This window comes from Thermobia domestica, chromosome 14 (assembly GCF_964235325.1).
Source record: "Thermobia domestica chromosome 14, izTheDome1.hap1.1, whole genome shotgun sequence".
Taxonomy (NCBI): Eukaryota; Metazoa; Arthropoda; class Insecta; order Zygentoma; family Lepismatidae; genus Thermobia; species Thermobia domestica.
Genome location: NC_137467.1, coordinates 83,459,369 through 83,484,361, shown reverse-complemented (window position 1 = coordinate 83,484,361; position 24,993 = coordinate 83,459,369). Strand labels below are relative to the sequence as shown.

At 33.6% G+C, this 24,993-nt stretch overlaps 2 protein-coding genes across 2 annotated transcripts in view; one reads left to right on the top strand and one right to left on the bottom strand.

The window, feature by feature from the left end:
• The first annotated feature begins 1,328 nt into the window (after positions 1 to 1,328).
• LOC145669889 (uncharacterized) lies at positions 1,329 to 6,539 on the top strand. Its single transcript, XM_081738236.1, has one exon. It carries the CDS (start codon positions 1,329 to 1,331, stop codon positions 6,537 to 6,539), a length of 5,211 nt encoding a protein of 1,736 aa, XP_081594362.1.
• A 2,762-nt stretch (positions 6,540 to 9,301) lies between these two features.
• The window catches only part of LOC145669888 (nose resistant to fluoxetine protein 6-like), a 53,878-nt gene continuing 38,186 nt past the window's right edge, over positions 9,302 to 24,993 (bottom strand). Inside the window, exons 7-13 of the mRNA XM_081738235.1 lie at positions 22,786 to 22,954; positions 21,863 to 22,056; positions 19,710 to 19,851; positions 17,331 to 17,520; positions 13,571 to 13,713; positions 11,815 to 11,923; positions 9,302 to 9,538 (exon numbers count right to left, since the gene is read on the bottom strand). Coding sequence (XP_081594361.1) covers positions 9,393 to 9,538; positions 11,815 to 11,923; positions 13,571 to 13,713; positions 17,331 to 17,520; positions 19,710 to 19,851; positions 21,863 to 22,056; positions 22,786 to 22,954 — 1,093 coding nt within the window. The 3' untranslated portion in view covers positions 9,302 to 9,392. The remainder of the gene's footprint in view (positions 9,539 to 11,814; positions 11,924 to 13,570; positions 13,714 to 17,330; positions 17,521 to 19,709; positions 19,852 to 21,862; positions 22,057 to 22,785; positions 22,955 to 24,993) is intronic.

The following is a 24,993-nucleotide window of genomic DNA, read 5'->3' as shown; positions in this document are numbered from 1 at the left end:
ACTGGGGTTTCTAGGACTACCAGACGTTTTTTAGCTGAGTGACGTGTTGTCAGCACATTGTTACTGGATACTGGTCCTACCAGACGGTTATAGTCACGTGATATGTGATCAACACATGGACCTAGACGCGATAGTTACTGGAGTTTCTAGGTATAACAGACAGCTTTCTTTAGTTGAGTGATGTATACATTGATCTTAATGCGGTTGTTACTAGATTTCCAAACCTACAAGAATGGTTTTAGTTAACTGGTACGTGGTTAGCACATGGAGCCAATGTGTTTAACCTTATCAGATTGCTTTTAGTTGAATGATGTATGGTCAGCACATGGAACCCAACCCAAATATAAATGAATTTCTAGATCTACCACTTGACCTTCTAAATTAGAGAGATCACCAATTTTATACTATTACTATCTGTTTTCTTTTTTAACTCGTCACCTCGCCACATCCAGCAGAAACATAATGACTTTTATCTTTATTTATTATCATTAGTTTTGACAAACACCAGTGTGCTTGCAATGTGACACGGAGAAATACTATTAACATCAGTGAATAGTGGAGATAAATATTAGTTAATATTTATTCCCATAATCAGTTTTCTTTATTTTTTTATTTTTTGTTTGTTTTCCATTCCCTCAGTTCAATCAGAGAGAGGCCTGACACTTCAATAAACATCTTAGACAGACGTCCCTTGCACTACTTTTGGTTTATTGTATTTTTATACCATATTGGAACACTTCGGGACTTTGCATTTTAGACATGAGTTTTGATGACTATTAAGTAATTCCAGTATCAGCTGATGAGAGACACGCTTTATATAATATTAGTATAAATACTGAAGGAGTAGTTCGCTCTGTGCATAACTAAATTTGCACTAATAAATGTATTTTTCTTTTACTTTTGATATATAATAACTTGTTTTTGAAGTTTGCATCGTCACGTATAATTGAAGTTACGATATCTCCGAATAATAATATAAGCAATTTGAGTTCTGATTTCCGAAACGGGTGAAGCTGTGTGTTACAGAGATATCTTTCATCTGTTCGCCTTAGATGCGGATCTCTTCATCTGGTTAGAAGATTAGTGTTAAGTTTGTAGCAAGAGGTGAGAAACTGTTGTAGCAAGAGGTGAAAAACTTGTCTGTGTAGTAGTCTGTGGTTTTAGTAGAGAATAAAGGAGGCAAAAATGCAACATGTTTTTAGAGGAAGATTAAACGGGTAGTTTAATTCTGTTCCTAACATTTTGGTGACCTCGAGACGTGATAGAAACTTGCAAGAAAGTACAAATTATTGTCTCAGTAATTTTGTGTGAATACAAAGAAAGAAAATATGGAATCCTTGGTACAAAAACGAAAAGTAGTACGGGCATCTTTCACCCGTGCACACAATGCCTTGTTAGTAGTGCTCAAAGAAGAACCTGTTTCAGAAAAATCTGTAAGGACAAAGTTCGCTACGTTAGAAAGATTATCTGGTGAACTAGAAGAGTTAACCGGGAAAGTGACTGAATTGATTTTGCAAGATTCTACGAAAACAGAGGAGGACTTTGAACAGGAATTCGGTAAGGCAGAAGAGTATAGAGAAAAGATGGATGCCGCTCGTATCGAGGTTGAAATGTTTTTTAGTGCACGTGCAGTGTCAAACAAAGGTAGTGAAGTGTCAGTGGTGTCTTCGCCTACTTCAAGGAGGAAGTTAAAGCTGCCAAAAATTGAACTAATAAAATACGGAGGTGAAGTTAAAAACTGGTTGAGTTTCTGGAGCCAGTTTAAAAGAATTCATGAGGATAGATTGATGGAAGAAGAAGACAAGTTCCAGTACTTGATCCAAGCCACGGTACAAGGATCCAGAGCTCGTGAAATAGTGGATAGTTTCCCGCCTACAGCAGAGAATTATTCTAAGGTTATTGAATGTTTGAAAAATAGGTTTGGTAGGGAAGAGTTATTAATAGAATTTTATGTGAGGGAACTGCTTGGATTAGTCATTAAAAACGCTACAAGTACAAAGTGCAAGGTTGATACGTCACAGTTGTATGATAAACTTGAATCGTACTTGAGAGCACTAGAATCCATAGGAATGACTACTGATAAGTATGCTGCGATGTTATTTCCATTGGTTGAATCGTGCATACCAGAGGACATTTTAAGAGTGTGGTTGAGAAATGCTAGTGTCACAATAAGTAGCGAGGATGGGCAAGAAAGAACATATGGTGACAAGTTAAACCAGTTGTTGGCGTTCTTGAGAGCGGAAGTTGAAGGTGAGGAAAGAATATCACTTGCAAAAACGGGTTTCAAGTTAATGGAAGCTTCCAATAAGAGGGAGAAAAAGAAGAGAGAAGAGGAGCACGTTATGACCGTGAGTGAATTGTTTGTGGGTGAAAGAAATAAAAATTCTGTTAGTTGTATTTTTTGTGATAAGCATCACGAAAGTAAGGAATGTTTTCATGCTTCAAAGCTTTCTTTGAACAAGAAGCAAGAACTCGTAAAAAAGAAAAAAGCGTGTTTTGTTTGCTTAAAAGTTGGGCATTTTTCAAAGACGTGCAAAGCAAAAGTGCAGTGTGTTATTTGTAAACAAAAACATTGGGTGATTATGTGCGCGGAGTTACCGTCCGAACGTAAGGATACTAGCGAATCGGAAAAGGAGGAAGAGAAACCTAAAGCTACCTTGTCTAATCAGTGTTGCACACAAGATGTTGTGTTACAAACTTTACCTGTAGTGTTGGAAGCTAACGGTAAAAGGCGCGTTGTAAGGGCGCTCATTGATTCAGGTTCTCAGCGGTCCTACATTTTGTCTAGTACTGCTAAAGAGATGTGTTACACACCAGTGAAAACTGAACAAGTAATACATGCGTTATTCGGAGGTGGTTCTTCGAAGAAAACAGAACATAAATGTTACAATATAATGTTGAAAAGTAAGGTAGGTAATGGTGCAGTTGAAATACAGGTTTTGGATCAAAGTGTTATTTGTAATCCCATACCAAAACTAAAACCAGGTCCTTGGCTTGAAGAGTTGAAGGCAAATAATATAATTGTCTCAGATATTGGTGTCGGTTCTCCAAAAATCGAAATATTGCTAGGTGCTGATGTTATGGGTAAACTTTATACCGGAACTTTGCATCACTTAGATTGTGGTCTAACTGCTATTCAAACTGTGCTAGGTTGGGTAGTAGTCGGAAAAATAGTCGAGTATATGAGTGAAAGTGTTCATTCTATGGTGACTCTTACTCTTTTGAATCAAAATACACGTTTAGCAGATTTGTGGAATTTAGAATCCATAGGAATTTCTGACCCCTGTGAAACCTTGAGAAAAAGTGAAATAGACGCAGCGGTTTTAGATCATTTTGAGAAAACTGTAACTGTTAACGAAGAGGGAAGATATGAGACTTGTTTACCTTGGCTAGATGGCAACAGTGATATTCCCGATAACCGAGATCTATCGGAGAAGCGACTAAGAAAAGCAAGTGAGAAATTAATAGCGGATGGAAAGTTTGATGAGTATAGCGCAATTTTTGAAGACTGGAAAAATGAAGGAATTATAGAAGAAGTTCCAGAAGAAGAGTTAGGTAATCGAGGGCATTATTTACCTCATCGGGGAGTCTTTAAAGTAAATTCCACGACAAATGTTAGACCTGTTTTTGACGCTTCGTGTAAAGAAAAGGGATCTCGTTCCTTAAATGATTGTCTAGCAAAGGGACCTAATATGTTAGAACTTATTCCTGCCATTCTCATGAATTTCAGAAAGAAAGGGATAGGCGTTGTTTCGGACATAAGAAGAGCTTTTTTACAAATTTCTATTAATCCAGCAGATCGCGACTACTTACGTTTTTTGTGGTGGCAAGATTATAATGAACAGGTGATTAAAGTGTTTCGACACCGCAGGGTGGTTTTTGGAGTTAACTGTAGTCCCTTTCTTTTGCATGCTGTAATAGACCACCACTTGAAACAATACAATTATCCTTATAGTAGTGTAACTGAGAAGCTTAAAACTTCTATGTATGTTGATAATTGTGTAACATCCGTTGATTCTGAAAATGAATTGAAAGAGTTTATTGAACAAGCAACGAACATTATGGCTGAAGGAAAATTTGAGTTAAGAGGGTGGGAGCATACTACGTTGTGCAAAGAAGAACAGAAATGTGTACCAATATCTGTTCTAGGTTTATTGTGGGACAAGCAAGATGATGTTTTATTTTGTGACATAAACTTAAGTGAGAAACCTCCTGAACGAGTAACGAGAAGAGTTGTTTTGTCCTTTGCGCAACGAGTGTTTGATCCAATTGGTTTCAGTTGTCCTGTTACTCTTTTTCCAAAACTCTGGTTACAGGAAACGTGGAAAGAAAAGTTGAGTTGGGATACTGAATTACCGGAAAAAACAAGCAAACAGTTTCTTAAATGGTTAGAAGAACTTACTTTGTTAAGGACTGTAAAAATACCCAGGTGTGTTTCGTTTGTAGACATAGAATCTTCTAGTTTACACATATTCTGTGATTCATCTAAAATGTCCTATGCTGCAGTAGTGTTTTTGAGAACTGAGGTTAATGGCACTGTTTCAGTACAATTATTGCAAGCTAAATCGAGAATCGCGCCACTGAAGGGTATCACTATACCTAGATTAGAATTACTGGCATGTTTCATAGGAGCTCGTTTAGCGAATTTTGTGAAAACAGCAATGGGTTTTGAAAAGATCAAAGAATATTTTTGGACGGATTCATCTACAGCTTTGTGTTGGATACAGAGTGAAGGACCATGGGCAACATTTGTTAATAATAGAGTGAAGGAAATACGCAATTTAACAAATGTAGAAGATTGGCGTCATATTTCAGGGCAGCATAACCCGGCTGACCTGCCTTCCCGAGGATGTTCAGTTAGTAAACTTTTAGAATCGCAATGGTGGGAGGGTCCCCAGTGGCTCAAGCAAGAAGAAACAGACTGGCCTCGATCTACTGTCATGACAAATAAAGAAGAAGTAAGTGCTGAAAGAAAAAAGGGATTGGTGATAAGCATGTATGTTGAGAGTAAAGTAGATCCGTGGTACTGTACCTATTTTTCGAAGTATTCAAAGATAGTAAGAATGGTTGCTTGGATTATTCGATTCTGTAACAATGCAAAGAAATCAAATGAACGAGTTTGCGGAGAGCTGACAGCTATTGAGCTTAATTCGGCAGAACGAATTTTAATAAGGAACGTACAAGACGAAAGTTTTTCAAGTGACAGGAAGTCCGAATTGAAGTCTCTTGATATTTTCCAGGATAAGGAAGGTATTTACCGAGTAAAGACGAAGCTAACAGAACGTCAGGATGAAGAAGATTTTAAGTTCCCTATGATTCTACCTAGTAAGCATAAATTGGTGGAATTGCTGATTTTTGAGCAACATGTCAGTGTGAATCATGCTGGTGTAAGTGTAGTATTGACTTCTCTCAGAGAAAGATTTTGGATTCTCAAAGGTAGAAGAACGGTAAAAAGGATTCTTGCTCAATGTGTTAGATGTAAACGACATGAAACAAAAGGGATTCAGTGCATTCCCGCTCCGCTACCTGAAGAGCGAATACGAGATGCTTCTCCATTTGAAGTGACCGGTGTTGATTTAAGTGGCCCTCTTATTTTGAAAGATGGTACAAAAGCTTGGATTATCCTATTTACGTGTGCTGTGATAAGAGCTGTTCACCTTGAACTCACCACATCTTTGTCCACTAAGAGTTTCCTGCTTGGATTTAGAAGGTTCATTGCTCGGCGAGGACGTCCGAAGATTGTGTTTAGTGATAATGGGACAAATTTCGTAGGCGCAAGTAATTTGCTCAATGAAGTGGACTGGAATGAAATACAAAGAGAAGCCTCAGTAAGAAGAATCGAATGGAAATTCAATCCGCCTACAGCGGCATGGTGGGGTGGTTTCTGGGAGAGACTTATACAGATTGTCAAAAGGCTTCTAAGGAGAGTATTGGGACGTGCATCTCTACAGTATGAGGAGTTACTGACCATTGTATGTGATTGTGAGGCTACAGTAAATTCAAGACCCCTGACTTATGTTTCTGATGATCCACATGATCCCATTCCTATTACACCTGCAATGTTTTTGCAAGATATTTCTAATGTAGGTGTACCAGATTTAGATAATCTGGATCGTTTCTTTTTTGACAAGAAATTTCGACATCAACAAAATTTAAGAGATAGTTTAAGGAAACGCTTCCGGAATGAATATTTAAGCCAGTTAATACAACGGCCTGGGAAGACAGATACTTACCAAAACATCAAGAAAGGTGATGTAGTTCTGTTGGAGCTAGAAGATAAGAAGAGAGTGGCTTGGCCCTTGGCTAAAGTCATTGACGTGTATCCTGGTAGAGACGGACTGTACAGAGTTGTTCGTTTGAAAACTTCATCGGGTGAGATGATTCGACCCATTCAACGTGTGTTTCCTTTGGAAATAACTTCCGGTGAGGAACTACTTGCAGAGAAAGTTAAAGGGATTTCAAGTGTACCTAAAGTTGAAAAGACTGTAACCACAAGGAGTGGTAGGCAAGTGAAATTCCCTAAGAAATTTTTAGATTGAGACTGTACCTTATGTAATATATATATTTGTTTGATTAATGTATTAATCAAAGGTGGGAGGATGTTAAGTTTGTAGCAAGAGGTGAGAAACTGTTGTAGCAAGAGGTGAAAAACTTGTCTGTGTAGTAGTCTGTGGTTTTAGTAGAGAATAAAGGAGGCAAAAATGCAACATGTTTTTAGAGGAAGATTAAACGGGTAGTTTAATTCTGTTCCTAACAATTAGAGTGAAACGTCAGAAGTTTGTGTCTGGTTGGAGGGCAGCTTAATTACAAAAATTGCTACGCTCGTATTTAGCCACCTGGTTAGGCACAGCTTGGTCATATCTGTCCCCGAATGGCTGGCTGGCCTAACAAGCTTAATGGAGGCTATTCTGCATTCACGTGATTATGTATTTAAGCTCGAAAATCTCGATTTCGATGCACATCGTTGCGCCCGAACAATGTTCAGTATTAATGTGATCAGTGTGTAGGTGATTTAAGTTAAATTTGAGGATTTCCGCGTAAGCACAACCAAACTTTCTTACTGATATTTTAATTCTCAGTGCCAGTTAAGGTTAGTGAGATTTGTAGTTATTAACCTACACCGCATAACGACAGCCCTTGTGGCTTGTTAGTAGCATAGGCCCTAAAGTGAAAAAGAGTAGGAATTTAGAAAATCAATTTGTACCTTTGATTCCCTCAGTCAATTAATTTTTATTTTATTTTATTTTATTTCGTCTTTATAATCATACATATTACACGAATTCGTCCATATGAATATAACTCGCCAAGGTATAAAGATAAATAAACATACATAGTTGTAACACATACAAACTGATTAGATCAAAATACCAGGCTATATCTACACTATAAACTAAACACACACACAGACACACGTACACACACACACACACAGGGTAAATGTATAAAGGAGTTTTGGTAAATCAAGAACCTTAAAACGAAGGACGAACAAAGTTTGTGTTAAAAGGGAGTTTTAAAAAAATGTCATCGTTGTTGGGTAATAATGCTATTGATACAAAATAATGTACGTGTTTATACAGGGTGTATCAAAAGTCTGCGGCAACAATCCAACTTTGTTATAAGTGAAGTCATCCGAATCCATAAGGAAACAAGAATTTTAGGGAAAACCACAAATGGATCAAAAAATTGCGATCTTGACTAATAATTAGTTTTTGGATCAGGGGCCACAAAATTTTTTAACTGCCCCTAAATCGAGTTTTCGTATTTCCTACGGAATAACCACATAATACTGAGTTAATTGATAGTTTGGGTTTGATTATACTAATGTAGTTCTGCAGTTATAACTAAGGCCTACAAGAAAATTTTTGTTGAAATATATTGGATCTTGGATCAGGGGCCACAAAATTTTTGAACGGTCCTTAAATCGAGTTTTCATATTTTCTGCGGAATAAGCACATCATTCTGAGTTAAGTGATAGCTTGAATTTGGCTATACAATATTCAGTTCTCCAGACATAAGGCGTATAAGAAAATCTTCGATTGAAATATATCGGATCTTTTGATTTTAAAAAAATGGAAAGTTGTTGGACATGAGTGGTTTACAATCTAAAATAATGGAATTTTTCAAATCGCACAATCCGTTTGGGCTTCACACTGGTAAGCGCCTTTATGTTAAATAAAAAATAAGTTTTGCCAGTTTAGTATTGCCCTCACCATAGTAACAATAACACAACATTGCTCGCAAACGGATTCAAACCTTTCTAGCTTCCCTTGTACGACAATGTGAATGTTCCTCGTGTTACTTCTGCTACCATTACGTTTCGTTCGAACAACCTGCTAAACTGGAAATGTTACTCTTCATTTAAAATGGGACACACCAACGTGAAGCCCAAACGACTGATATGATTTTGGAATAATTTCACCATTTTATATTGAAAACCACCTGATCTAACAATATTCCTCTGTTTCAATTTTTTTTCGTACCTTTACCAATAACGGATTTGGTTTATGGCTCCGGACCTTTGATACATCCTGTATAAGATAACACACCTGAAAGACGATCAAGTGACTTACGTTTGTTCGACATGCTTCTGAGATTTCTTAACAACATTTCTAGAAGTCATTTGTATATTTTGACATTAAACGTAAAAGATTAGATAGGCTTACTTGTGAATGGGGGAAATTGTATTATTATCTTAATATTTCTGCAACTCTTACTGTTCTTTGTGCAGCTTTTCCGAGTGTAAATCCATGTTGTGTTGTCATACATTGGCCAGTTGGAAATAATTGGTTTACATATGTCTTCGAACATATGAGGAGATACTTCAAAGGATTCACCTTGAGTCCGAATAGTTTTATTTCGGCTATTTAACTCCACCATCAGAATTTAGATTTTAGGAGTACTTTGAAGGACTCTACATGCCAGTGGTATGAGCTTCTGAGTTTTATGTGTAATTGTAATTATACCAGTAATGGTTTGTAATGTTATAATTCGAGGTAAGACACGAGGAGGGAAAATAACGATTCTTTGTACTGATTTTTTTCGTGTTATATCCTGATAATGAAATGTGTGTTCATCCAACTCCCTATATGTAACGTTTACATATACACTAACCTTCCATTTGCACATTTCAGAATTTCTTGCTTTGTTCGCATTTTCGTAAATATTTATATAGACGACATGACTTTTACGGTAACTCTCGTACAACTTTCGCAAGTTTGAGTGCGTTTGTAATTTCTGAAACCATACTGAAAAATTTCAAGGTTATATAGCAATGAAAACTACTTTCTTTAATTTTGTAGATTTTATATTTATGTTTGTGTATAAAATTATATAAAGGAACTATATACATTGTTAACAAAATACAGCTAACGTCTTTTAGAGCTAAACTTCAGTCATACACTAATCGTCTTAGTGTGAGATTTTAAATCGAAATTCATACTTGTGTCTTCGCATAGATTATTTTGGTATAGATTGCACATTCTCTTATTTTCTTCCGCAGAGAGAATAGATGATCCATTTGTGTTGGTTGTTTTACGAGCTGAAAAGAAAAGAAATCTTTTAAGTAAAGAAATGTTATCATTCAATCGAGTAGTAACACTTTTTTTTTCACTTTTGAAAAAGAGCATACATACAAATATTTATTTTTCGCATGCGTACTTAAGGGAAATAGCCTCTGTTTTTCTAACATACACATCATTTTCGTTGTCATAACTATTCTGATACCCCTATCAGGTCAGGTATGAAATAGAATCTGGGCAAGTTTAAAATTATAGAAATGAATTAGGTTGACTCTGTGTAATCTTAAGGTTATAGAAGTGGAATGTGGTTGAGTCTAGGTAAGTTTAAAGTTATAGAAAATATAGTTACAAAATGAAGCGAACTAGAGTCTGTCTAGGTTCAAAGTTATGCAAATGATTTGAAGTTAAGTCTGGGTAACGTTGAAGTTGTAGAAACCGTGTGAGATTGAATGTTGCTAAGGTTGGAAAGTAGAACTGGTGTCAGGTTAATGTTAAGATTTGGAGAAAATACTGAGGTCTGTACATAAGCCAAAGACAGAGATATACCTCCAACACCTGTTCGTTATCTAAGCCACTAGGTGAGAAGTAATACCAACTAGGTTAGTTGAGTTGAATTTCAGTTTAGCGTCCCTTTTCAGCAGCGAGGCTATATGAGACGTGGACCTACTGATTAACGTGGAATCCGAACCACATGAGCTCCCGCCGGGAATCGAACCCGGGTCTCCCGCGCCAAAGGCACGTACGCTAACCGCTTAGCCACAGAGGAGCTCCCAACTAGGTTAGTATAGTATAAGATAGTATCTAAAGACATTATTTCTTTTCTGTGGTGATGAACTTTCGTGTTTCTTAACCCGAAGTGTTAGTGTGAATAGAACACATTTAAAAGTAAAAGAGCATATCCGGTTTACCATAAAGACAGGACTGTGTCACGTGATCAGGTCAAAAGTCATGTTGCGTGCTAAATCGAATATGGAGATTCCAAATCCAGATTTGAGATATTTCAAACGCATAACCTCTGCGTGGAGCGCCCTGGGTAATTCGCAGAAGATGCATATACTTTATCACTATTATTGATTTTACTCAAACAATTTGACTTTAGACAATGTTCTATCCATAATTACCTTACGTGCTATACATTCTTTTTAAGCTCTTTATCATGTCTTTGTAATAAACTTTCAATTAACCATCTCCTTATTACAGTTTTTGAGATATGTGGGCAACGTCACATTATCATTGATTTTCCATTGACGTTAATGCTCATGTTTCTTTTTTTTCTTTTTTTTATGTTCCATCCAATTTAGGAGAATTTGCTTTTGAAATACAGAATTTACATAGTCTCTTTTACACTTGAGCTGAATTTTAGCCATCTCCCTCTTTTGGATTTTGAGATAAGTGGAGAAATTATTTGTTTCTCATTGATTTTTCGTTGGCATTAATGTTAATATTTCGTGCTTTTAGACATGTTCCATCCATTTTAGGACAATTTGCGTTTGGAATTTAGAATCTACATAGTGTCTTCTTTATTTAAGCTGAATTTCAGTCATGCCCCTCTTTTGATTTTTGAGATAAGTGGAGGAATTATTTGTTTTTCATTGATTTTTCGTTGGCATTAATGTTGTTTCGTGCTTTTAGACATGTTCCATCCATTTTAGGACAATTTGCGTTTGGAATTTAGAATCTACATAGTGTCTTCTTTATTTAAGCTGAATTTCAGTCATGTCCCTCTTTTGATTTTTGAGATAAGTGGATGAATTATTTGTTTTCCATTGATTTTCCATTGTCATTAATGTTAATCTTTCGTGCTTTTTTGACCATTTTCATCCATCTTAGGACAATTTGCTTTCGGAATATAGAACTTACATAGTCTCTTCTGTATATAAGCTGAATTTTAGTCATGTCCTTCTTTTGGTTTTTAAAATAAGTAGATGAATTATTTGTTTTCCATTAATTTTCCATTGTCATTAATGTTAATGTTTCGTGCTTTCTTGACTATATTCCATCCACTTTAGAACAACTTGCTTTATATAGAATCTACATAGTCTCTTCTAGTTTTGAGCTGAATTTCAGTCATCTCCCCCAAAGTCTGTTAACACCATTGCAATCGGGAAGGGCCTTTGCATCTCAGCTCTTAGTATTCCATCAATTTATGTTTAAAGAAGAAGAAGGAGAAGGAGAAATAAGGAAAGAAAAAGTTTTGGTTTTAAAATGACGTAGCTATGATTCAGTCTTGTTGTTTCGTACCTAACAAGACATAATATTTGCTAAAAATGTGAAATAACACATATTTAATACTTACGTTTCTTGATAAAAATATTTTCCAGTCCTCTAATAGGTGATTCGAACATTAGACAAACTAAGAATGCAAAGATGAAAGTAACTCCAATATCACCAAAAGTAGTGGCAAACTGCAAATAGTGAAAAGAACACCAGTTATTCAAATGCAGTAAATAAAAGAAAAATTCTCTGCAAATAGTGTAAAACATCAGTTATACAAACGAAATAGATAAAAAAAATCTGTCAAAATAGAGTTAAACATCAGTTATACAAACAAAATAAATAAAAAAAAATTCTCTGCAAATAGTGTAAAACACCAGTTATACAAACAAAATAAATAAAAGAAAAATAGAAATAAGAATTCTGCGATATTATTAGAGTTTAACGAAACAAAAACAAACAAACAATAAATCTCCGAAGATGGTACCTATAACAATCGATAGATCTCGTTGAGCTGAACAAGATGATGTGCATGATTATAAAACTTCATGCGCAGTTTTTGAGAAAATTATGAAAAATAAATTTCTTTTGTAAACTTAAAAATTGAAGCTGTAGAGAACCATGTCATTTATTGAAATGAAACTGATAATGAAATATCCCACTAAGCTGTTTATTATAGTACCAGCAAGATGACAATATATAGTATGATTAAGGAGATAGCCTTAAAATAATCATTAGGCCTAACTCTTAAATTCTAATTTCTGTTTAATTAATATATTATCAATAGATAAGATATATATTTGTCGGTTGATCATATTGAGCTGAACTAGATTACGTGCTTGTGGGTAAGTTCTCATTAGTGGTTTTCGAGAAAATCGAAAAAAAACTTTTATAACATAGTAAACTCCAAGTTAAATACAGACTAAGGTAGCTATGTTAATAAATGGACACCTGCAACCAACCAAAGGTGTTTAAATATACTGCAACTTATGCTTTCTATATTAATCCCTATAGAGTGAAAACGGGTAAGAGACAACAGAAACTGCTTTTATTATTTGAATTTAGTGTCATAAGACTAGGTTCAAACTGTTCTCCAATCCATGTACTGTAATCGGAAATAACAGATATTTACCACTTTTGGCTTTAGTATTAATTGCCACAGAACAAGAACGGTTGGTAGCGGTATATATTTTTCTGATTTATATTCAGGGTTAGAAGAAACGTATGTTATATCTGCGGTCACCCATTATGAAAACTAGAAATGATTTTAAAAATTAACTACAACTTCTGTTAAAAATTAACTACAACTTCTGGATTGGATATTGATCCTCAAAGACCAAAAACTATAAAAGATCACAAAAAGAGAACATATTTTTGATATAACTTTAGTACCAAGAGTTGGTTTCATCTCCCCCATTTACCCAACCATTGAAACCGGAACTGTTTTATCTACCACTACGGGTTAGAATTAGGAATGAGAAAATCGTTTTTTTTTGTTTTTTTTTTTTGTATAAAAAAACTAGAAACCGGTTTGTAGAAAACTGAAAGCCGAAACCGGTTTTAATAAAAAAAACATAATCATTTTTTGATATAAAACGGAACTTGTTTTAAAAACGAAACAGGTTTTGATAGAAAACCGAAAAATCGGGTTGTGCCCATTACTAGAGTATTTTGGAAATCTATAGATTGGATGTTCATTGTAATTGCACAATGTAAAACGGAAGTCACTTGTTTAAAAATTTGGTTTATATTTTCCCTTTGTTGGTATTTACTGCTTTAAATTATGAGAATATATTTATCAAATTACTTTTCTAAATAAGTAATTTAAACGTACTTACCAATTTGTACCGTGTATGATAATATGGAGATCTTAGAATGCCAACAGTTTGCAATTGTACTGCTCCATGTACGAGGAAGGCACAATATGTAAGTCTACTTAATGGAATGAAAGCTTTGAATCTAAGTATTTTGTGTAGAATCACTGAAATTAAGAATGTATAGATTATATTATGTATTACTTATTATTTCAATCTAAATAGATAAAGATTCATTGAATCTGAAAATTATAGCATTTTATAATATGCTTTAACTGCAATTATATTACAATTAAATTAAATTTATAAAACAAAATTATAAAATTGTTATATGATTTTGGGCTTGTAAAAGACTTTGCAGAATATACTGTGCAATGAAAGACTCGTTTTCAGTAATATATTTATTTCTTCTTAACTTAGTAAGCAAATCATATTAAGTTTAACCATTTATTACCACCAGACTTAGAATTATGTTCTATTACAATACTCATCGAAAAAGTGTAAACAAGAATCTATCATTCGAATCAACATGTATTTATGTATCTTATCTGTTATACATTAACATCCGTAAGATTTATCCCATTTAGATGGGTCTTGGAATGGCTTTCCTTCTGGTTCAAGGGGAATAAAAGGAATAAAATCAACCCATTACTGAAAGAATGCACATGTACAGTCTTGTTCAAAAAATCTTGACCACCCACTTAGCTTTAAAAGGCGGTAACCATACGTAGAAAATTCTAATATATCGGCTCTAAATAATAATAATAATAATAATAATAATAATAAAACAATTAGTCAAATACCATCCAAATTAGTTTATTTACAGACTTCTTTTAAGAGTCCAGAACTTTTCAAACAGAAGTGTTTTTGAACAAGACTGTAGGTATTATGTTAATGTAACAAGTTTCGACTTTTATTGTTGCAATAGTTATTTGATTTTGACGATTTTATTTATTCATTTTTCTTATTTAGTCTCAGTTATCCTATCGCTTCGGATTGAAATCATTCATGAATTGGTGTCTGTGCAATCTATTTGTATCATTCAATTTCACGCATCATAGGATAAACGTTTGACAAGAGATACATTTTTGCTCAACATGGACCAAATTAAATAAAAGTACTTTTTAATTATTTCTTGATATACGGCAAGTTTCTGTTTGAAGTATCACTCACCTAGTACTCTCAACTGAAATTTTTGAGTTTCTGGGGAAGGTGAGTCATGGAAAGCCAGGGATGGTTTTAGTAGCTTGAAATACATTTTTGTTTTCCTCTCGAGCAAATATACTATCAGCTTTACCCAACATGTACTTTGTTTAAACATATTTCCGTCAGCATGGTCCGTCAGTCTTAACTGGAGCCAAACACAGAAATAATATTACTTAAATGTTTCTTTGCATGCTGTAAGCTTTTGTTTAAGGTGTCACTTAACTTGTAGTTTTATTTGGAAATCTTTGAGTTAAGATGCGTGACTGGAACACTGACCCTTACTTGTTCTTGCTTGCAAGATACTGTAAGACATTTGTGTTAATCCATATTGGCGCACAAACGTTGTTACATGTGACAGTGCAATCCCTTTGTAACACTAAATTCGAATCATCTGTCTGCACATGTTCTTATAGTTTATGTTTCTGCACATCTTTGTAACTCAATATATTATGTAAATTTTCTGTACTGGATATGTAGCACAATGCTAATTGTATATCTATGACCAGTTTTATATCATAAATATATTTCTTACACTACCATTGTCTCTGGAGATTAAATAATATGAATGACAAAGAATGAAGAAATGCTAATGGATGAAAATGATGATTACTGAATTCCTGATGCGAGCAACTCTCTGATAGTCGCAACGCCTATTGCTATTATTTTTGGATAAAGCTGTGGTGCTATTTTGTCCACAATGTGTCGTTCGGCACTGACGAATTTTAATAGTAGATCTATGTGAGTCCTTGACCCTCGAAAACCATTTTCTATTTTAAATAACGATAACTCTCAAATGAATTGATTTTTAAACAATGTTTACTTTCTTTTTTTTTTTTTTTTTTTTTTTTGAACTTCGATCTTTATAAATGAAATGAAATCTTTCAGTTTAACGTCCTACGATTATGACCTTTAGGCTAAGAGAGACGGATGATTAATGCAAATGAATGGTGATAGAAGAAATAGTGGAATGAGAAAGTGGGAGGAAATAGAGTACCCTACGAAAACCCACGGACACGATGTTGTTCACCACCAACTTACTTGGCTGGCGATTGAATCAAAGACTCCACGTATCAGAGATAAACGCTCTACCACTGAGATAACGTGTCCCCTTCATCTTTATAAATGAGTATGTATTATTCACAGGGACTTCTTTTAAGAAATATCAAAGCTGGCATAATTTTAAAATTTCGAAATACCACATAAGAGCAGCAAAATTGAGTCTGTTGAGCCATATTTATCTGCGATCCAGTATAAGTGACTAACAAGTAGACACAAAATAATATTATTTCATTTAACAAAATTAGATTCAAATGGCAATACCCATTTGTGTATGTGAGTGTTTGAGGTCTAACTTAACCTAACTGAACTTAGACGTATCCTCACATTAATATATACTTCAAAGCATGCATGTAAATATGTAAATATTTTGGGGTATCGAATGCAAATAAATAAATAAATATACTTTACAAAAAGCTCACTTTACAAAAGGATCATGGGAACGTATATCTATTTCTATTTCTAGAACTGTTAATTTCTTCCGGTAGACGTCAACCGCTGGAAGATGTTTGCTCCGATCTAACGGCGTGATGTGTAATTTTCATCATTATGAACTATGTACTGTATCTTTGTTTCAATAGTAGAAAATAGAATGTGGATTAGCCACCGTTAAAATTACTGTTAAACATGAAATATATAATAGATTGAGTCTGTTAACGAAATCAGCCGAGATAATAATTCTGGCTATCTACAGCAGAAAACGAAAGTCAAAAATTCATTTTCATTCAAGAGTTGTCGCGTGAAGTAACGAACGGACGAACGGACGGAAATACCAACGTCACAATATTATTAAGTCCCACTTGCGTGATCCTATTAAATGCATTTAAAAGAAATAATTTCCCTACTTTGCAACTTTATTTTATTTTATTTTATTTTTTACTTATTTATTTTATTTTATTTTATTTTATTTATTTATTTATTTATTTATTTTGCGAAAAATTCAACAATAATGTGAACACTATATATTGGTTGTATTAGAATGTACTCCCATGTTCAAAAGTTTTCTTCACATGTTTGCCTAGTACTGATCGCTTAGCATATTTTGTGACTATTTTCTATTTAGTTGTTTGTTTACTTCTAAAATGGTTAATACCTATATGTACCAGGACTGTGTTATGTGTGTAACAACTAAGACTATTAGAAATTTACATTCATTTCTAATAAAGCATAAGATGCATTCCCTCCCTCTTTGTAAATTTTGCTCCGCGTTTGCTTCGTTTACGAAAAATGAACTTAGAATTTCACGATGAAAGTTTTGGATTTTTTTTTCTGTTATTAACTTGCTTTCTTTTGTGTGTGTGTGTGTTGGAAATGTATGTTTTTTTTCTGCTTATTTCCAAGAAGACACATGATGAATTTTCCTAATAAGAAAGAAAGTTCTTATTTCTATTTATATAATTTCTAAAGACATGTGACAAAACGTTTGGACACTAGTGTACCATACAAACATTTAAATTTTTGTATATAAACTTCTATTTTAATTCAATGTTTTTAAAGGCACTATCAATATGAGTGTACTTACAGTCTTCATATTTGTGAGTTGTAATGATGCCAACACCAAGCGCAAATGCCCATCCTACTCGATGCAAAGCGGCATATAATGCTGAATCCAGAGCACTATATGGGCTGTTCTCTTGGTAAAAGAAGAAGGCACTCAACATACAGCTTAAGGCCAAAATGAAGCACAAAATCCACGTCAATATTGCCCAGCTCTGTAACATTTACAAACAGGTAAAGTAATGTTTAGTGAGTCTTGCCACTCTTGACTCCACAGAAGATGTACAGCTTAAAAACAAATGGTCAAAATAATATGAATATAGTAAGCTTGTTATGATTTATTGTTAACCCAACACATATATATGCTAAAATCGCGTAATTGATCAAAACTGGTAAATTATGTTGAAGTGAATGTATTCGGGACTTGAATTTTGAGCCTTCTCATAAGAGACGAAAAGTAACGGATCCATTCAAATCCTTCAATAATAATAAACATAACATGTACCAATTACCATGGTACCTACCATGGCTGTACCATGGGATCCACATACGGTTTTGCATATACAAAACCATTTACATGGTTTTATTATACTATCCGAAAATATGGAAACTCATATGGTTAAATTATATGATTTTGGTAAAATGGCAAGGACTTTTTGGACGTATATATAAGAGAGTATTTGCCAATTCTATTATTTGCGTCATTGTTTAAGTTTGATTAATTGCTGTTTATAATTACATTATGTGGCATTCACATAATATATATATAAAAAAAAAACAGGTTAAGGTAATAGGTTCAGCAAAATCAAAAAAACAACGGGAAATTAAAGAATCGTTCTTTATTCATAAATACAAACCTGCATTGAACCTTGATACTGGCAACATTGATCGAACTTGGGTACCTATTTTTGATGCATACTTTGGATCTGGCAATAGTGGCCTAACATAGACACCGCGTTCTTTTTATTCAGTTCATTCTTCTTTTCACTCTGCTCTGTTCATCTTAGGATCTTTTTTGTGCGTTACTTTTATATAGTGGTATGCATTCCTGGTTTTACTTCTTTTATCTCCTTTCCGTTTTAATCCTTTTTACCTTGCCACTGAGGAAGGAACCAGCTGAGAGTTCCGAAACGTCAAAATCTTTAAATTTTTCAAGGGAGGAGTCATTGGTAAGTAGCTAATTTTTTGTTAATTGCTGTTTACGTCATTAAGTAGACTTAATTTAATATTTCACTAAATTTCAAATAGCAATCCCTACTGCATGCGATGATTTCCTTTTAGTATTTGTAGATATAAAATTTTTCGATAGTCTACATTCATTTTCGGCTTCGTTAAGAGAAACTAAAGACGTTAACTTATAAGGAAATAATCACTATTAAATAAAACTCTACAATAAAATAGATACAGATAAATAAACAGGAGAAAAATAACGACAATTTTATGAGTATGCGCTAAGACAGTACGTCAACTCTTCTTGTCTAGAACTCATTTTCATTGATTTACTAACAAAGAGTTAGTTCGTTACGTTTCTTCTGTTTATATTTTTCTTTCTTTCTCCTGTGTCTACTTTCTCAGTTTGTTTCACAGTTGACTAGTTTCTAAGTTAGAATCTTAAATCTCTTGAAACTACAGAAGAAGGCAGCATAGGCCGATGGAAAAACTTACGTTGTCTTCAAATATTAAAAGGAAAACTATAGAAGAAGGCAGCATATGCCCATGGAAAAATTAACAGTGTATTCAAATATTAAAAAGAAAACTATAGATGAAGGGCAGCATATGACCATGGAAAAATTTACATTGTCTTCAAATATTAAAAAGAAAACTATAGAAGAAGAGCAGCATATGACCATGGAAAAATTTACATTGTCTTCAAATATTAAAAGGAAAACTATAGAAGGTAGCATATGACCATAAAAAAATTTACAGTGCTTTCAAATATTAAAACGAATACTATAGATGAAGGTAACATATGACCATGGAAAAATTTACGGTGCTTTCAAATATTAAAAGGAAAACTATAGATGGAGGTAACATATGGCCATTGAAAAATTGACAGTGTCTTCAAATATTAAAAGGAAAACTATAAAAGAAGGCAGCATAGGGCTACGAAAAAATGTACAGTATCTTCAAATATTAAAAGGAAAACTACAGATGAAGGCAGCATATGGCCATGGGAAAATTTACAGTGACTTCAGATATTAAGAAGAAAATTATAGAAGAAGGTAGCATAGGATTATGGAAAAATTTACAGTGTCTCCAAATATTAAAAGGAAAACCATAGAAGAAGACAGCATAGGACTATGGAAAAATTTACTCTCTCCAAATATCATATTTTCAAACTTCAATATTAATTATATTTTATTTCATTTACAGACATAAAACTTCAGTTCTAACTACTACTTACGTCTTTCATTCTCATTTTCTTAACTTTATCACTGTGAACAAGGTAGGCAGTTATAATTCCCATGAGGTAGGTAGCTGCTCTTGTATGTGTCTTAATGTATACAGATCTAAAAGTTGTGTCCAGTCTTGGATCCTTTAGAGTGCTGAAAACAGACAAAAAATCAATATTGAACTTGTTTGCCACTTTTTTCGTATTACGTGTATGATAATGACTTACAATACCTTATAATAATTTTATCATCTTTTAATTTTTAATTCAACTTTTATAAATTAAGTTAAGGCAAAGTTGTTTAAATGAAATGAAGCCAAACTTCTCATGTCGAATGTAATGAAGTAATTATTATCTATCCCAGTTGGAACAATTAACTATTTGAAATTCGAAATTAGGTGACCGATTAATATTCAGATATTTGAAGCATGTTTCCTTCTTTTTGGTTATAGCTAGCGATGGTCAAAATTTTTCGAAATCGAAAATTTCACTTTCCGGATTTCAGAAAAATCCCAGAATTCTGAAAAATTCCGGAATTCGGAGAAAATTGAGATTTCGGAAAAGGTCCGGATTTCGATAATATACCAATGTCGGAAAAAGATCGGATTTGGAAAAAATCCTGAATTCCAAAAAAATCCGGAATTTAGAAAATTTTATAAAGTATCCGAAATTTAGAAAATTCCTGAATTGAGAAGAAATCCGTAATTCGGAAAAATTCAGGAATTAAAATTCCGGAATTTTTCTGAAATCGGAATATTTGCGATTTTACTTTCCGGATCCCGGAATGTAAAAATTCCGGAATTGGCTATCCCTAATATTATAGCCATATATGCAATGCTAATTATTACTTTTTGTTACTCTAACGTTCAAACAGGTTTTCCTTTGGGTACACTTTGATGCACAAGATCAAATAAAGATTACAAATCTGAACGCACAATGTTGGTGAAAATATATTGTTAGATACATGCCATATGCCTGCGATTACACTCTATCTCAAGTCTGATTACAGCTGGACTAAATCCTGACAATCCCTTATGTTCTCCACTCAGTATCGATTTTAAATGTTATAGTTTTTCTGTAGCCTATTGGTCCAGTTTTACTTAAAATTGTGTATTAAGTTAACTCAATTATTTTCGGGAAAAGTAGCTTTAGATTTGTATATTAGAAATATTTTACTTTTCATGGTTGATTATATTCTCTTTATGCACCGTGTGCCCTAAATGAAAGATTTTAGAAGAATGTGCAATTTGTAGATAAGTATATTAGATAATGCATCTGTTATGGGTAAATTAAAATCAGACGTACACTTTATTGAAGGGTTCTGATGATTGCAGATCCTCCAATCGAAATTACTAAGAACTACAAAAAAATAGTCAGTAGTGATTTAGCAATATACAACTTAGAATTTAAACATGTTTACCTGAAGATAAAATGATTTTTTGCTCTGTGAATTGTAGTAGTTTTTAAATGTTTTGTTCATTATTTCACTACGTTACTTTCATACATACAAATAAGCAAAGCTTTGCTAACTAACTCTTGTCAATTTAGTTCTATTACTACTAAAGTTTAAACGATATTATGGGAGTATTAATGATATTAATATAGAAGTTGAATAATGTTCAATCGATGTGAAGAACTTTATGATATGTGACTGTGGTTGAACATTTGCCTATAGGAGGAACTACACATGTGGAAATTATTTAATAATTTTATGAAGAGAAGTAATGAAGAGACCGTTGTTAAATCATATACTGCATAAAGCTATTTATATGTTAAAACTACAGTTGAAGAAAGTGAATCTTAGAAATGCCTAAAACACAAACTTATTTAGAAAATAAAGAAGCTACTACGTCAATATGATATGAATACAGTGAACTTGTTATCATTTATTACTGTTAAAATCGCGTGATAGATCAAAATTTGTAATTAGTGTTGAGACTTCAATCCATTTGAGACCTGCATCCAAATCTTCCATACAAGAGACAGAAACGTAATGTGGCCACTAGAGCTCTTTTTTGGTAATAACCTAAAAGCATCACAAATATCTATAAAGCTATACTTTGCTATGAAGGTAACCCAAAAAGTCATTCGAAATTAGAAACCATAAAACCAGGAAGACTGGTAACGTTATACAATATTATATTTCATTACTGTAGCATACTTACTCCATAAAGAGCATCAAAACAGCATCCAAATGTCCAGAATATGTAACCACAAATGGTATTAAAATTGTCACAAAGAGAACGAACCCTGTGATAATCTTTCCTTTCTTTGGCCACCTCCAAAGTGGATACACAATCAATGGTGCAAGCAAGTAGAAGTGGAAGTCACATGTTATATACCAAGATTGGAACATACACTGGAAGAAAAAATAAAGTGTTATATTCAAAGTAAAATCAATATTATTTTCTTAATCAGAAGCTGAAATGTTTTATATTATTTTAAGAAAAAATTAAATTATTCAAATTCAAACACATTTTAATTATTATATTCATATCTCACATAGTTTTCTATTAAATAATTTAATCTCTTTTGGTTATCAGATGAACTTTCCATTGTTAATGGCGCTAAAGGTTTAGAAAAGAGACTGCCTTTCAAATGTGTAACATTGAGAATGAATATAAGTTAACTCTTCACTATTTATACCTACTCTTTTATTATTAGTCATCGATATTCAACTGTTAGGAATAATCTGCTCTTTTATTATTAGTCATCGATACTCAACTGTTAGAAATAATGTACTCTTTTATTATTAGTCATAGATACTCAACTGTTAGAAATAATGTACTCTTTTATTATTAGTTGTCGATTTTCTGTTATTTATCATTTTTTAAAATAAATATTGGAAGTTAGTAGTATATTATTTACAACATTAAATACTAATATTGGAAGTTAATCTTTCAGTTTAACATTAGAATTTACAAGTTAGAACAAATGTTGATCTACTAGCATTTACAACACTTCTCCATTCTTTATTTCATTTTTTATACTTGAATCCAAAGAAACCTAACAATCATTTAATCATTAATTTTTACATTGTGTTGACTTGATTATTTTTATACTCTTTTATATATATGACCCTACTTACCATGTCTTCTGTGTTAACATAATTGTTTATATACAATATATTCGTCCACCAATTCTGGACACATCTTTCACTTTGTTTCCCTACCACATGTTCCCAAAGAGGTCCAGAATCTAAACGTGGAAAGATGGTTGCATAGAAGGCTATCACAAATATGTACGCGGGAGTAAGTCTGTAAATAACAAATAAAAAGAAATTAGAATTATAATCACCAATATATCAGTTGATTGCAATAATAATAAACGCAAACTTTGGTCCTTCAATTAATGAAATGCTCTTGGCCGGCCACATGTAAACACTCAACTAGGTAATGCATAGTCAATTAAACTCCCAAAGTCATTCCATTATTTCTTAGTTTCTTGATCTACAATTCAGTTCTTTTCTTTAATAAGATAGTCTTCAATTGTCTCCACAAGAATGAAAGAAACATTTTTTTTCAATAGAGACCATTCCGAGTAAGGCCCTTTATAAATTTTACAGCTGCTAACAAAGAAATTACAAATCTTTTTTGAAGCATTGTTTATCCGATAAACAAAGAACATCTTCTAAAGGATATACAGGAATCACGAAAAAAAAAGAAAAAAAACAGACTACTTCTGATTATGCGCAAATCGTTATCAAATGAAAATCAACAACCGAGATAGAAGAAATATTAAATTCTTGCTATAAACAAACTGTCGTATTGCTTCAATCGCCATGATTGAATAATTTAGTTCTTTCTCTTTTATTTCTGTTTGGAAATGTTATCAAATCTTTTTGTATCTATGATTATTAAAAAAATCTCTTATATATATAGTTCCTTCTATCTAAATTTTATTAGAATTTAACACTATTGAAAAAACGGTTGTGTGAGCATGCTAACAGGGTGTTAGTGAACTACACCAACAAACTGTAAGAGGTGATTCCTCACATCAAAATAAGAGGAAAATTTCATATGGACCGATGGGGAAAAGTGCATAGTTTTAGAGCTAGGGCTGCCCAAATTCGCGAAAAAGCTACATTTCAGCTGGCACTATTTTAAATTTCAGAAACTGTGGATTGCGATCTTTATCAACCTAAAGGAAGTCATTGCATACACAATCCAAAAATGCATATTACATCAATTTTCAATGGATGTGCAGGGTATTCTGTACAGAGTATAATTCTCAAATGTGCTCTCAATAGAGATTTCAGATATACCCTGATTTCAAGGAGGGTCCAAAGTAGGCAGGAGGTAAGCCTTGACAACAATCGACATCCAATGCTTCGGAGGAAAGTCGGAAGTATTAGGAACTGCCAGCTCCATGCATTTTTCTGTTCGGAATAACGTGTGATGCGATGTATTTCGTCACGGTATATTTGACGGTTTCTTCACTTATAAGCGTAAAAGAAAACATCGCAGCATGCTTTTTGCCGAGTACGAGAGGCCGTGATGTTGACGATCCTTAACACTTCCGACATCGCGCCAAAGGATTCCATGTTCACTGCTGTCAAGGCTTATCGTTTGCCTACCTTGAACCAATCATAAAGTAAAAGCATATCTCAAAGTTCGGTTGATGGCATGTCTGAGAATTTCACCCTGCAGAAAATACTCTGCACATCCGTTGAACATTAATGAAATATGCATTTTTGAATTGGGTATACGTGACTTCCTTTACGCTAATAAGGACGATCACTTCACGATTTCTCGAATTTGAAATAGGGACACTTGAAATTTGGCTATTTCCTGATTTTGGACAGCCCTAGCTCTGAAATTATGCACTTTTCTCCACAGGTCCATAGGAACTTTTTGACTTATCTTGATGTGAGGAATCACCTCTTGCAGTTTGTCGGTATAGTTCATTAACACTGTATATATATATATATAAGGTGTTTCAAAACATCAACATCGACAACATTTGGGAGGTGATTCCTGACACCAAAATAAAATGAAAAGTATAGGCCAACCTGGGTGCACAAATGCTTCCTTTCGGAGTTTTAGGCTGCCGAAAACATGAAAAAAATGAACTTTAAAGGTCCATAGCTCCAATACTATAGGACCTACCGCAGTCGAATCCAGACTTCACTTAGGAACTAGCATGTGCCCTATCCAAATATCCGTGTATCAGAATCCTGTGGTACTTCCGCAATAATTTTTATAGAAGTTGTTGGTGAGTACTTAAACTTATATGCCCGTAGCCAAACTCATTTTATAAAAATTGTTGCGTGAGTACCTTGGGATTCTGAAACATT